We start from the raw sequence: 15,099 nt of genomic DNA on the forward strand, positions 1-15,099 counted from the left end.
GTCCTTGCCCAAACTCAAAAAAGCCTATGAAAAAAGGTACCAGGGGCATCTCATGTGGCCCCCTACTGACCCCGGGTCCTCAGGCAGTGCCCGAGTTTCCAAATGGTCAGTCCGCCCCTGGGTGTATCCTTTTACCCTACATATGTCATGTAAACCTCTCAGAAAGTTGGGAGGTACGGTATTGCCAAGGATTGCTTGCTGCAGTTGGCACAGATGGTTATCTTCGTTATTCTTTCAGGTCGCCATACATTTGTCACGTGACTTATCATTTTAAAAGTTTTCCAGAAGCTGTATTGTTGCGTACACTTACATAAATGTTATATTGCGCACATTCCTCCTTTTTATACCATTTAAAAGAAGTTTTATTTCTAGGTGTAATACAAAACCTGAAATATAAACTTACATTATTTAACTAAGATAATATACTGCCCCCTTGTGGATGGTAAATCTGCAAACTAGGGCTAACGGTTCATAATCTTGTAATTTACATTGCTCTTCTTGTACCATATACATTCCTTAAAGTACAATGTGTTTTGGTTTAGCGTGTCCTCACTTGAACTCCTGTTCTCTTTATTGCATTGGTTTTCTATTGCGTAAGTAGAATCTGTAACTTCCCACCTAAAAACAGGCAAATGTGGCACTGAGGACTCGGGCAATGTGCCACTGTTGATCCCTTATGTTTTTATGGGCTCACTGTATCCACTGTTCCCAATGAGAAATATTAAAATGTATTCTTCTTGCCATAACTGAAGACATAGCCTTCCATCTGATGCAGCACACAGACCCAGCATTTCTGGAGTATAGTTCCAACCATGGCAACAAAGAGTTATGTGGTTATTTAGCTAGAACACAGTAGATAATTTATTTTAAAAACCTGTTCAATCATAAGTAAGCAGGGAAAGGGGTAAATACTATTTACAAAGCCGACAAATTTGCAAACTTAAATTACATCCTTAAATTTTCTAGAGAGGTGGAGCTGGAATTTAAAATCCTGTCCTTGTACCTACAGGCATCAACGATATGGCCACAGTACACGATGTGTGGGTGGATAGTTAGTGGTGCAGCAAGCAATGTATGTGCATGTTGGCATTGGGTGAACATCTAACTTTCAATAGAGACAGGATGGGTAGCACTAGTTGATGAAACTGGTCTATTTTGGGGAAGGGGACCAGTAGTAGTCAGCCAGATAAACCCCATCCCCGCCTGAAAAGGCTCAGCCAGGGATTGAGAGGCATACATACGATTTTTCCATTCCACTAGTTAATGTTTGTAGGTAGCTTAAAGGTTAGGTTTGGGGTTCTAAAAAAAAAACAGATACACATACTCACCTCTATGCTGCAGCATCAGTGTGACGCTGCGGCGGTTTCCTGTCAGCTGTAAGACTGAGAATTTAGCAATCGCATGACTACTAATCACTCAGTTCTTGGTCAGGCTTAGAGCGGAGAGCAGTGACTGTGAGTCATGGCTCTCTGCTCTGCCCTTTCAATGCTCACTGGAGCATTGGGCTGGGGAGTGGACAGGTGCAGCTGACTCTGGGTCTTAGCCATGTGCTGAGAAGTGGAGTCAGCTGTCGGGCAGCTGTGTGGATCCTGACAATAGGCACAGGATCCTTCTAGTGTCAAAAGTGGCTTTGTCATATCAGCAACCAGGGTATAGCCCACTGTTGTTGGACAATTCTGGGTCACAGGAAAGCAAAAGTAAGTGCTCTCATGTGACCCACAAGAGAAGTCTGGCCATACTTCTTTTAAGAACAAATTGAATACTAATAGAGGCCAAAATTGTAATTAAGTCATCTGGAGATTTCAGAGGGTAGGTGGACATGCATACGTGACTCCCGTTCTTGCCTCTTTTTAAAAATTCAGCCCAAAGGCTTTAAATTCAGGAGATCGGTCACTCAGAAAGTAACAAAACCTAAGTGTGAGTTTAACAGCCAGGCAACTGATCTTTCCAATGGAAGTCTAGAAAGACAGACAGATTCATGATCTTTTGCAGGAAAATTAACTGTGGGGAAAGTAGAAATTTAATCTATACTGCATATTTTAAACATTGGGACACTCCCCTGCCGCCCACATCATGTCAACTAACATGGTTCAGTTAGAAGTCATGATCCCAGGGCTGCTGTTAGAAACCAGGGGCCGCATGCAGCCAACTTGACCTTTCCAAAAAATACACTGTTTACAATGCTTCAGTACCAATCACTCACTGTGCTCATTCATAACTGATCACTCATTGTGTTCATTCAGGAAAGAAAGGGGCTGGTAAATGTTTCATATTTACCGGACCCTTCCCCAATCTCCATCCTGAGGGATCCTATTGTGTACTTGCAGCTGCCGGTGGGAAGGAGAGGAGAGAAGCCAGCAGCACTGCGGGGGTGGGGGCACACAGGAGCCTGGGCAGCAGGGGGAAATGTATGTCATGCACCGGGAGGGTGATGGGTGCGGCGGGAGGGGTGGGGACAATTGCTGGAACTGATCCCCTGTATTGCTGTCTGAAAGCCAGCGGGAGGGAGAAGAGAAGAAGCCAGGTTTTAGCTGCTGCAGAGAGCCATACATGGAATCTGTTCACGTAACTGATTCCCCGCCATGCCCATCACCCTCCCTGCCCACATCCAATTCATCCAGCTGCCTGGGCTTCCCTGCTTGCCTGGGCCCTGTACAGGACTGGTGGTACCCCCTTATGCACAGCCCTGCATAGTCCTTACAATTTTTTTGTAATTAAAACTATAAAAATGTGATCTAGAGAAAATGTGTATTTTTTTTTTTTTTTTAGCATGTCGGCTATACTGTCCTACAGCTTTCTAAATGAACACATTCTAAATTCATATTCCAAACAGTATTTCCTTCCTGCTCAACACTCTAACTTCCTGTTTCACATGGAAAGAACTGGTAGTTGTTACAAAATAGGGAAAAAAGAAACAAAAACAACAAACTGCAATAGCAAAGATTTTACAGATCTTTCTGTAGCAGAAAACAAACATCAGGTTTTAAACCCAATCTAATTGATTAATCTTTGAGTTTTGGATTATGAGAATTGACTAGTTTTCTAAATAACCCATAGAAATGAAGTACACTGAGATGCCGATCAGCAAAAGTGGGAAAACAATTGGCAGAAAATGTAAAATGTTGCAAATAATGACTTATGAAAAAACCTTTCAAGTCATAGACAACTGAAAGGGTCAGTCTACACAAAGGTTGTATTTTATTAGTGGTTGGAACCTAGTAGGTTGAAGTAGCACTTTCTATGTCTGGGATTTCTCCAAAAGCAGGATCCAGCTATAATCCTTGACTCTGTTCTTGCTTGCTTGGGTGTTTGGGAGCAGGGGCGGACTGACAACTCATGGGGCCCCCGGGCAATAGGGGATCATGGGGCCCCTGTGTCCTTGCCCACACTCAAACCACACCTAAAAAAGCCTATGAAAGGTACCAGGGACATCTCATGGGGCCCCCTACTGACTCCTAGTGCCCGAGTTCCCCATTGGTCAGTCCGCCCCTGTTTGGGAGTATTAGGCTATCTTTGCATTTTCCAGAACTTGCGATATATTAAAAAAAACTAGCAGGCATTTTGGGTATGCCTCATAATGGCCACAACTGGTGTGCAAATGTAAGAATTCAAGTGCAGAGATTTCACAAATAGAGTTCCAAGAGATGCACTGTATGACCAAACGTATGTGAACACTTAAATTGAGTTTACAGGTTCCCACTGAACATTACTATTATGCTACAGCATATAGTACAGAAATATTTTTGAGAATCGTACACATGCCAACATTGTGGCAACAGTTTTGGAAGGCTCCTTTGTTCCAGCAGGACTGTGCCCCTGTGCACAAAGCCAGGCCCATAAAGATATGGTTTCAGGAGTTTGGCAAGGAGAAATTTTAAGAAGCCTAAACAGAGCCCTGACCTTAACCCTATTAAATACCTTTTGGGATGATTTCGAACAGCAGGTCATTTCATACAACATTCGTACCTAAACTTATAAAAGGCTCTTTTGACTAAATAGACACAAATATCCACAAACAACCTCCAAAATCTTGTGAAAAACCTTCTCAGAAAATTGAAGGCTGATAAAACCCCAAAGCAGGGAGGAGGAGGGGTAACTCCATATTAATGCAATGATTTTGGAATGGGATGTCTGACAAGATCCTGAATTTGAGTTCATTAGGTTTCCGGAAACTGTTGACCATATAGTGTATACAGCTGTCAAGTGGATTAACTCTACCAGCCACCAAAAACTATTTATTTATTTATTTCAGGTACTTATATAGCACTGTCAGTTTACGCAGCGCTTTAAATATATATTGTACATTCACATCAGTCCCTAACCCTCAAGGAGCGTACAATCTAAGGTCCCTAACTTACATTCAGACATACACATACTAGGGCCAATTTAGACAGGAGCCAATTAACCTACCAGCATGTCTTTGGAGTGTGAGAGGAAACTGGAGTACCTGGAGGAAACCCACGCATGCACAGGGAGAACATGCAAACTCCAGGCAAGAGGTGCCGTGGCTGGGATTCGAACCAACGGCCCTAGTGCTGCCAGGCGGAAGTGCTAACCATTTAGCCAACTAGGGGGTTGATTTACTAAAACTGAAGAATGCAGATTCTGGTGCAGGCGTGCATGGTAGCCAATCAGCTTCTAACTTGAGCTCGTTCAATTAAGCTTTAAGAAAAGAAAAAAAAATGGAATCTGATTGGTTTCTATGTAGAGATGTATGCACCAGATTTTGGTTTCTATGTAGAGATGTATGCACCAGATTTTGGTTTCTATGTAGAGATGTATGCACCAGATTTTGCACTCTCCAGTTTTGGTAAATTCACCCCACATGCCGGTTTTGGGTGGGCTGATCATTTTACCAACAATCCTGACTGGTTAGGCAACATATCCAATGTTTTGCAGTTGTCCTGATTCAGTACCTTTTAGTTTTCCTGGGAGGCATTGAGCGAAGTATCTCAGATACCAACCTGCCCTATATGGTAACAACTTTATTTACACACTTTTTTTTTTTTTTGCTGTTATGTGACTTCACTAATAATCACAAAGGCCTTACAATATCAGTTCAGTGATCAAGTGTCAGCAGCCATCAAGAAATGGGCATTTGCATTCCGATCCCATAGCTTCTGATAAGAGTAGACGATCAATCTAAAGCTGACTGACAACAAATCGCTTTCATGTGTTTCTGGTTGGGGCTGCAGCCTATTGTTTGTGTTTTAGTAGATTATGTAATAAAACATGGCTTCATTAAGATATTAAGTGCATCCAGATTTTTGGCCAGCACTACAAACCACTGGGGATCGCAATAGTAACATGTTCCAGTTAAAGCCATGATTAGTGCTTGTGTTTCATGACTGCGATCAGAATATTAAGAGATTTGCGTGTAGTAAACTACTGTTCTGCAGCAGGATAATTATATACAAAGTCACTACAAATCAACTGCAATCTGAGATTTTCTTAAGCAGTACGGTCTGGTTTGGGAAAAACATTACATTTCTTCTACATACTGTAGTAGAACTGCAATTAAACTGATCCTGTTCTTCAGTATAGCTAATCTTTTTGCTGATATACATTTTCCACGCTACATAGACAGGTGACACCATGAATACTGTTTTTCAGTTTTTTTACTTCCTTTGTCACCTGCTTGTTCATAGAACAGTGGATCAGATTAAAGTGATAGTAAAGATTCAGTTAATTTATTTTTTTTTAATCAACCATGTTATACTTATCTGCTTTGTGCGGTGGTTTTGCACAGGGCAGCCCTGATCCTTCTCTTCTAGGGTCCCCTGCTGGCCCTCCTGGTTCCTCCCACCACCCGCTATGGTATGGAGGCACTCATGTGTGCTCGCTCCCGAGCCAAGCTCTGTGTATCTATTGCCACACAGACCATGGCTCATCCCCACCCACCACTCTCTCCTCACTGGCTGTAATTGATTGTAGCGGGAGCCAATGACCCTACTACTGTCTGAGTCAATGAGGAAGGGAGAGAGAGGAGAGCGCTCAGGTAAGTATAAGGGTAGGCTGAGGGGAGTTGCACTCTGAAGTATTCTTTACCTTAATACATTAAGATAAAAAAAACCTTCTGCCTTTAGAACCACTTTAATTCCCGTTGAGTAGCATATGACAGAAGATGCTACAAAGCTAAAATAGTAATAATACCTTTTTTTGTTGTGCAGTGCGTTAGAGGCAAAACAAATGGCAAAATTAAACAACTAACAAATCCTGTGACATTTCACATGTATGGAATTCAACTGTGTATTTAGGTGTTTGCTGTAGGTCATCTTTAAAGCCCAACTATGAGAATTACAAAAAAGGGAAGCGAGGAGGCCCCACTGCAATAGGTGTAGGCCTGTTAACTCTATGGGATGAGGAAAAAGTTGCAATACTTGCTGTACCCCCACTTCTTCTAGCTCTCTCATCTGTGCAACTGGCCCCCTGAAGTCTCTAAGGAGCTCCAGCCACTTTGACGTCATCAAGTACCATGTGGGACCGCACACAAGCTAGCACGAGTAGTAAGGGAAGTATTACATATTCATTCTTATCCCCTCGAGTTAACAAGCCTAAACCCTTGTACAGGACACTGCCTGCAAGGTTAGTCTTTTGGAATTCCTAGAGTTGAGCTTTAAAGGTACACTAGGATATATAATTGAACTGTGAAAACTGAGTCTCTTCCCACCCAAAAAATAAAAAAAATAAACAGGCAGGGGGAAAATGGCTAGTTACGAGTATCATCTGTGGTCTCTCTGCAGCTGTTCTTTTCCCCATTACTGACTTACCATACCTTGTTCTGAACTGTCACTGTGTTGAGGTTGCCTTCTTTGTAGTGGCAGGGCTGTGCTTCCATAAGTCAGAGCCTTCAACAAGGAGAACAGTAAGCAACACAATAGTGACACCAAATCTCTCTCCAAAGTAAAAGGCTCACAAAACCAATATACAGTTAGGAGGCTGTAAACATAGGAGTACCTAGGCATCCTTGCATGCCACAAGGAGCGCTGTTATTTTTCAGGAGAAATTTCAGACACAAAGCACAATTTTTCAGGGACTCCTTGGGCACAATGCTGGATAGTATAAGTTGCTCGCTAACTGCACTTCACTGGTTGCCATCTTCACCTATTCCAGAGACACAGCTGGAAGTGAGAGTAAATTTCTTCGATATCAGAGTAAATTCCATGTTTTGCAATTTCACCAGAAAATGTCCCCATTGGGAAATTTTCCCTTCTTACCACTTCTGCCTAGCAGCTCTAAGGTCGTCAGTTTGAATCCAGACTATAGCACTACCCACCTGGAGGTTGCATGTTCTCCCTGTGCCTGCGTGGGTTTCCTCTGGGTACTCTGGTTTCTTCCCACACTCCAAAGACAAGCTGGAAGGTTAATGGACTCCTGTATTAATTGGCCCTAGTATGTGTATGTATGTATGAGAGTTAGGGACCTTTTTAAATTGTAACCTAAAATGTGTAAAGCTACCAAAAAGATTAGATTTGTTAACACAATTATCTTAAAGCTGTCACTTTCAAGAAGTTAAAATTGTTCAGTGACATTCAACTGAATCACTGAAAATAATATCTACAATACTGAGAATTCTTCATACAGTAAAAGTTTAAATTACCATATCTGCACTGTGCCCTTAGCATCTGACATCTATTATATTTGCATGGACGTAGCAGAATTACACAACCATAGTTCTAAAGAATGGCTAAATTCACCACTATAGACATCTACTTTCAAAGAATTAATCTATCAGTCTTCAGTATGAGGGAAACTCTCAGCATGCCGTGCAAATGTCAATATAATAATTAAGTCTCCTCAATATGAGAATTGACACATTTACTAGGTGAAGAATTTTAAATATTGTTGTAAATATTACTGGGGCCCCCAGGATATCTGTCAGTGATTAAGTTGAGTGTCACTAAAGAATTTTAGTGGATGGGATCTTTTAAGATTTTAATTTAAGAATGCTTCCCTAGATCTCGTCTTCGGTACCTCCTTACCAGGGGCGGACTGACCATTTGGAAACTCTGGCACTGCCGAGGGCCCGGGGTCAGTATGGGGCCCCATGAGATGCCCCTGGTACCTTTTTCATAGGCTTTTTTCAGCTTGGGCAAGGACACAGGGGCCCCATGTTCCCCTATTGCCTGGGGGCCCCATGAGTTGTCAGTCCGCCCCTGCTCTTACCTTTTTATATTCTAGTTTTTCGAGTCTGGTATGTGGTCTGACTAATTTAGAAGTTTTTTTTTTTTGTAACGTTTTATATTCCGTTTCATAAAAAATAAACCTAACCCAATGTTTGAATTTGTACCCATTATATCCAAAACTAAATACGTTTTCTCGAGTTTCACTTAACAAAACTCAAAATATAGGTAATTACAAATATAATTCATTACCCTGCTTTATGATCAAGTTTGTCAGCAAGGTAGAGTGACCACTTAAGCTTGAACCCTAGGCAGATGCCAAAGAGACTATTTCTATTGCCGCTTTATAATCCTGAAAGCCTCTAGAAGGTTTTGTCCAGTAGGGACTTAATCGTAGTGAGGGTTCTCGCATAGGTAGGAGACCAAGCTGAAGTCATTTTTTTTTATGAAGAGGAGTCAACTATATGCTGAGGCAGTGTGAGGACGGGCGACATTTTGTTGTAGTCCTTGATATGCCTGATGAGCCAGTATTTAACCCAACCAGCACCTGCAAACATTGTGGCCAGTCAGCTTGGATAACAGATTTGGGCATGTGATTAGTATCTGTTTTATTTAGCTATTGATTTCAGCATTGGTATATTTAGCTGCCTAGAGTTCAGCTATAAGACTTTTTTTTGTAGATTTTTGTAGTGGTTGGCCTAATATTTTCTTATTAATGTTCTAAAATTCAAGGTACAAAATATTGTGTATGACTTCTTTAGTTTTTTTACATTTGTCTGGTTTATTCTTTTTTTAGGCAAGAGAACAACAAAGAAGGACAAAAGGAATAAGAAGAAAAAGAAGTTACTTGAAAGGGCCCAGGAACAACACAGTGTTTTTCTCTCCACAGACCGGACCAGCCAATAAAGAGACAGTTCATCATCTCCCCCCCCCCCCCCCCTTTTTATTTTTATTTTTTTTTATTTGCTAAGTGCACAAAGGCTGCTACATGCTCTTGCACACAAATGAACTGCAGAATGGCTGCTTTAACAGTATTGGTTACAAATATCTTGTGAACATATCACAAACTTATTTGTGTTATTTATACTTATTTTTTTTTTTCCTCTGATTTGGGAATTCCGGAGGGTTGGAAATACTGAGTTGAATCAGTGACATAAGATGTGTCAAAGACTTTCTTTTTTATTCTCTTTTTGTATTATTTTTTTTTTTTTTTAATTCAGTGCCTATGATGAAAACTGCCAGTGTAGGAATGGGACTGTTGCTTTTATTATCAGCCATTGGCAGAGAAAACAAAATGGACTTGTGTAAATCTGTGTAAAAGAACTAAAACAAAAAATTGGAAGTAGAATTTTTTTTTTTATAATTTGTTTTTTTTTACGTTATGGTTTCCATACTGTACATTTAAACAATGGTATTTCAAATGTTTGTTTAGCTATTTGTTCTTGGAGTGCCTATTCTAATGAAAAAAAAACAGTTGTGTAATGAAACTGTTGATGCTAATAACACAGTAACATGGCAGTAACTGCTTATGGATACAGCAGTGGTTATACTTTGTACATAGTGCTGAGATGCTACATGTAATAAACTTATTTACTGTGTATATAGTACCATCTAATGCTGATTCTTCGTAAAGGTGCCGGTAAGTTATTTGTTGGGAAACCAATAGTTCGGTCTGTCTGTAAAGGTTTTCATTCATACAGGTCATTGGTGTACCAGGAGGTAGTCCCTTCAACTGGACTTGTTCTTTTAAAGCTGAATTCCAGGTACAGAATTTATTTCATAGTTACAATGGTCCATTTTGGATTAATGTATGCATATTCCATGCCTGGGGTATACCTGTGAAAACTGAAAAATACTGTAGGCACCACTACTACAGCGATGGTGATAGCCTCTGTCTTCCAGGTCCCTACTTCATAGTGTGTACAGTTGGTTGCCCATTTGGCATGGGTGCCATGAACAGAATGCCTTGTATTTTTCTCACTGAATGCAACGCATTCTTTGATTGGGTGAGTTGGAGAGGCAGAGTGGTAGCATCATGATCTCCACCTTCAATTAGAGAATGCCTTGCATTCATTGAGAAAAATACAAGGCGCTCTAGGAATGGTTCCCATACCGACCAGGCAAACCCCTGTGGTCACTGTGAAGCAGGGCAGGCACTTAGAATGGGACCCAGAAGAAAGCTGCTATGACTGTGGTAGTGGAAATTACAGTAAATTCAAGCTTCCACAGAAATCCCTCAGTTATGGACTATACATATTTACATTTGTCCAAGCTGGGCAAATGTAACTATGCAATAAAATCCATTCCTGGAATTCAGGTTTAAAAAGACTCTTTTGCCAGACCATTCATTTCAACCAGAAAATGTTCTCAAAAGATTATACTGTATGTGCATTTAACTAATTTTAAAAAATTAAAGCTAAACTCCTGCTAACACTTTTTTTTAATTGGTTACATCAACATTTCTTTCTTTTGGGAGGTTTTACATAAATTAATAAAAGCTGATAATTGTAAGCACCCCTGTACAGTGGTAAATGGTTTGTCGGCAACATTCTAACTGTCACTTTTGCAGGACAGCTTGGTCTGTAAAACAGTTTAGAAATAACAGACTTACTGGACAGATCACCAGCTAAACAAAAGGCATAAACTAGTGGCGCAACCATATTCAACAATTTTAGCTTTTGGGTCTAAGTATCCTTTAGTGTTAGTGACAAACTGCATCACATGTCCTCTTTTAATGTTACACTTTATTCCCGACACTAGTGTTAAAGCAGATAATTGTCCAAGAAGAAGATGAAAGGTGTGAACATTTTTTGTTAAACTGTCATGTTCTAATTACATAATCCAATCCTCTTGTGCCATGAGGTCTAAGACAAGTGTTAATCACTCAAGTTCCTGAAGGTGTGAATTGTCAAATTTCTGGGGTAGAGATGTTGCAATAGTAGTTTATATGCGAGTCCCAGATGGTGTTGAAGGTCCTTACCCCTACTTAGGGATGGTTTTTCAGTTTAAGGTAGATGGCCTCCTTTGTCAGTCAAAAATTCTTCAATTGGTAGACACTGGATAGTTCAAACATTTATATAAAAAGTATAGTGGCACAAAGTAGGATATAGATAATTACAAACCTACTGTTTTTATCTTAATTTTTTTTTTTTAATATATTTTTATCTTCAGGTTTCTTAATGCAGCAGCAGCAAAATCTACAGCACTTCAAAAGTCCCACAAGCCATTGACATCAGTCGTTGCTTTGTTGGAGTAGCTGATGAACGGCTTCAAGTGCATAGAAAGTGATAAATGGCCTCGCCTGATCTACCATGATACCACTATGACTAAGCTCTGTGGAAAAGGTGAAATGCGTCACAGGGTGTGGCTATCAGGGACAACAGTAGCTGAGGCAGTTTTTATTACTTCCTATGCACTTGGAGTAGTTTTTGTGTGCTGTGTTAATCTACTACTCATTATACTGCTTACTGGATTAGCACATATGCCAGCACCCTTGAGTGGGATACCAGATCTATAGCATCGGCACTTGGAGCAATCCTACAATATTAAGATATTTACAATGTAATCCCCCTGCCAATACACACTTCTGGGATGGTTAAAATGGAAGAGCTCTGAGATTTCATTGAGATTTAAAGCCGAACAGTTAGAAGAAAATTTAAAAGCATATCAATACCCCAAAACAAAAATTTTGTACATTGTGGTTTCCTAAATTTGATGGCTGCATTAGTTTTCCTTTTTTTTTTTTTTTATTCTCACCTGCTAATCACTGACATGGGGCAGTGCAACACACCTCTGTTGGCAAGGGTACATTGGGGTGCCATTTAGAATGAATATCACTGAATCGCACCATAGCAAGTAGCGTGTAGGGTCGCACTGTGGTAACGTGTATGAGAGAGTGCATTTTTTTCCCCCAGTGCAAACAGGGCATTATACACTGTTCAAAAAAATTAAAGGAACACTTTTTAATCAGAGTATAGCATCAAGTCAGTTTAAATTCCTAGGATATTGATCTGGTCAGTTAAGTAGCAGAGGGGTTGTTAATCAGTTTCAGCTGCTTTGGTGTTAATGAAATTAACAGGTACACTAGATGGGCAACAATGAGAGGACCCCAAAACAGGAATGGCTTTACAGGTGGAGGCCACTGACATTTTTTGGCACAGCCAGTCCAACCTCTCCAGGATGGCACATCAATACGTGTCATTGCCAGAAAGTGTGTTGTGTCTCCCAGCACAATCTCAAGAGCATGAAGGAGATTCCAGGAGACACAGTTACTCTAGGAGAGCTGGACAGGGCAGTAGAAGGGCCTTAACCCATCAGCAGGACCAGTATCTCTCCTTTGTGCAAGGAACAGGATGAGCACTGTTAGAGCCCTACAAAATGACCTCCAGCAGGCCACTGGTGTGAATGTCTCTGACCAAACAATCAGAAACAAACTTCATTAGGGTGGTGTGAGGGCCCAACGTCCTCTAGAGGGCCCTGTGCTCACTGCCTGCCATCATAGAGCTCGATCTGCATTTGCCATTGAATGCCAGAATTGGCAGGTCCACTACTGGTGCCTTGTGCTTTTCACAGATTATTATTATTATTATTATACAGTATTTATAAAGTGCCAATGGTTCGCTCAGCACTGTACATTACAAAGGGGGACAGACCATGTGACAGAACAATACCAATACAATGCAAAACATGAGGGGATCGAGGGCCCTGCTCTTTCGAGCTTACAATCTAGGAGGGAGGGGATAGTGGTACAGGAGGAGATAGCTGTGGGGGTGGAGTGGTAGGAAGAGTGGAGGGGGTGGGGTAGGCTTCCCTGAAGAGATGGGTTTTCAGGGTGCGCCTAAAGGAGAGGAGAGTAGGTGATAATCTGATGGGTTGGGGCAGGGAGTTCCAGAGGATGGGTGACACCCTGGAGAAGTCCTGGAGGCGGGCATGGGAGGAGGAGACCAGGGAACTAGAGAGAAGGAGGTCTTGTGAGGAGCGGAGTGTGCGTGCTGGGCGGTACTTGGATATTAGGTCAGTGATGTAGTTCGGGGCAGTATGGTGGACATCTTTGTACGTCAGTGTTAGGATTTTGAATTTGATCCGTTGCGCAATCGGAAGCCAGTGGAGGGATTGGCAGAGGGGAGTGGAGGAGATGGAACGGTTGGAAAGGTGAATGAGTCCGTATTCAGGATCGACTGAAGCGGGCATACCCAGCGGCGAGGCAGGCCAGTGAGGAGGGAGTTGCAGTAGTCGAGTTGTGATATGATGAGGGAGTGGATGAGCTGTTTAGTGGTTTCTGGGATTAGGAACGTGCGGATTTTGGTGATGTTGCGGAGGTGGAGTCTGCACTAAAGATTGGACTTGGGGCTGGAAGGATAGGTTGGAGTCCAGAATGACACCAAGTACTCTGGCCTGCGGGGCGGGTTTGATGGCGGCGTTGTTGGATGTGACGGAGAAGTCAATGGGGGGTGGTGTCTGGGCTGGGGGGAAGACAAGAAACTCGGTTTTGGAGAGGTTCAGTTTAAGGAAGTGGAGCGACATCCAGTCTGATATGTCGCTCAGTAGATGTGTGATTCGGGCGGAGACCGAGGGGGTGAGGTGGGGGGTTGAGAGATTTGTGTGTCGTTGGCATAGAGGTGGTAGTTGAAGCCATGAGAGTGTATGAGTTGGCCAAGGGAGGAGGTGTAGATGGAGAAGAGAAGGGGCCTGAGGACAGAGCCTTGAGGGACCCCAACAGAGAGGGGGAGTGAGGGGGAGGTGGTAGCATTATAGGTAACGCTGAAAGAGCGTTGTGACAGGTAGGATGAGAGCCAGGAGAGAGCAGAATCCCTGAGGCCGAGGGAGTGTAGTTTTTTGAGGAGGAGGGGGTGGTCGACTGTGTCGAAGGCCGCAGAGAGGTCAAGGAGTAGGAGCAGGTTCACCCGGAGCACATGTGACAGACGTGAAAGGGTCTGGAGAAGCCATGAAGAATGTTATGCTGCCTGTAACATCGTTCAGCATGACCGGTTTTGTGGTGGGTAAGTGATGATCTAGGGAGGCATATCCATGGAGGAACGCACAGATCTCTACAGGCTAGACAATGGCACCTTGACTACCATTAGGTATTGGGATGAAATCCTTGGACTCATTGTCAGAATCTATACAAGTGCAGTGGGTCCTGGGTTCCTCCTGGTGCACGACAATGCCCGGGCCTCGTGGCGAGAGTATGCAGGCAATTCCTGGAGGAAGAAGAAATTGATACCATTGAATGGCCCCCACGCTCGCCTGACCTAAATCCACCTTTAGAATATCATGTTTCGGTCCATCCAACGCCGCCAGGTTGCACCTCAGACTGTCCAGGAGCTCAGTGATGCTCTGATCCAGATCTGAGAGGAAATACCCCAGGATACCATCCGTTGTCTCAGGAGCACGCCCCAACATTGACAGGCATGCATACAAGCACGTGGCAGCCACACAATCTACTGAGTACCATTTTGAGTTGCTGCAATGAAATTTCAGCAAAATAGACTAGCCTGCTGCATTTTTTTTTTTTTTTTTGAATTTTGGGATGTCTTTGAATTAAGTCCTCTGTAGGTTGATAAATTTAATTTCCATAAAACGATGAGGCGTCCTTACATTCCTAACACATTACCCAGTCCATAACAGTATAGATATCCAGCATATTTTCCCCATTGAGATCTTTTGTGTTTTCAAAGTGTTCCTTTAATTTTTTTGAGCCGTGTAGTTTAGGTATCTCTTTGAATTTATGAACAATTATTTGAACATCTTGAAAATGTAAACGGCTCGCCACAGTATTTTTTTTTTTTATTCCTGGCGCCCATTAGAAATCCTGCCCAATCTTTTGGAATCTGATTCTATTGGTCAGATTAATTTACATAGACTTGGCCATGCCTTATGAGGACACTCTGTATGGGAATCATTATATGGCACAAGTGAACGATAAGGGAAGGCATTCTTCATGCACACACTATGGTAGTGTACACACATTGCTGCA

General features: G+C 42.1%; 1 protein-coding gene across 1 annotated transcript in view; it reads left to right on the top strand.

Annotated features, from left to right (window-relative positions):
* The window catches only part of RSPO2 (R-spondin 2), a 180,551-nt gene extending 169,997 nt beyond the window's left edge, over window positions 1–10,554 (top strand). The window contains exon 6 of the mRNA XM_089664457.1: window positions 8,920–10,554. Within this exon, the coding sequence (XP_089520583.1) occupies window positions 8,920–9,029 (110 nt within the window). The 3' untranslated portion in view covers window positions 9,030–10,554. The remainder of the gene's footprint in view (window positions 1–8,919) is intronic.
* The last annotated feature ends 4,545 nt before the right edge of the window (window positions 10,555–15,099 follow it).

The sequence above is a fragment of the Staurois parvus genome, unplaced genomic scaffold, assembly GCF_062004578.1.
Source record: "Staurois parvus isolate SC_StPar_1 unplaced genomic scaffold, SC_StPar_1.0 ptg000047l, whole genome shotgun sequence".
Taxonomy (NCBI): Eukaryota; Metazoa; Chordata; class Amphibia; order Anura; family Ranidae; genus Staurois; species Staurois parvus.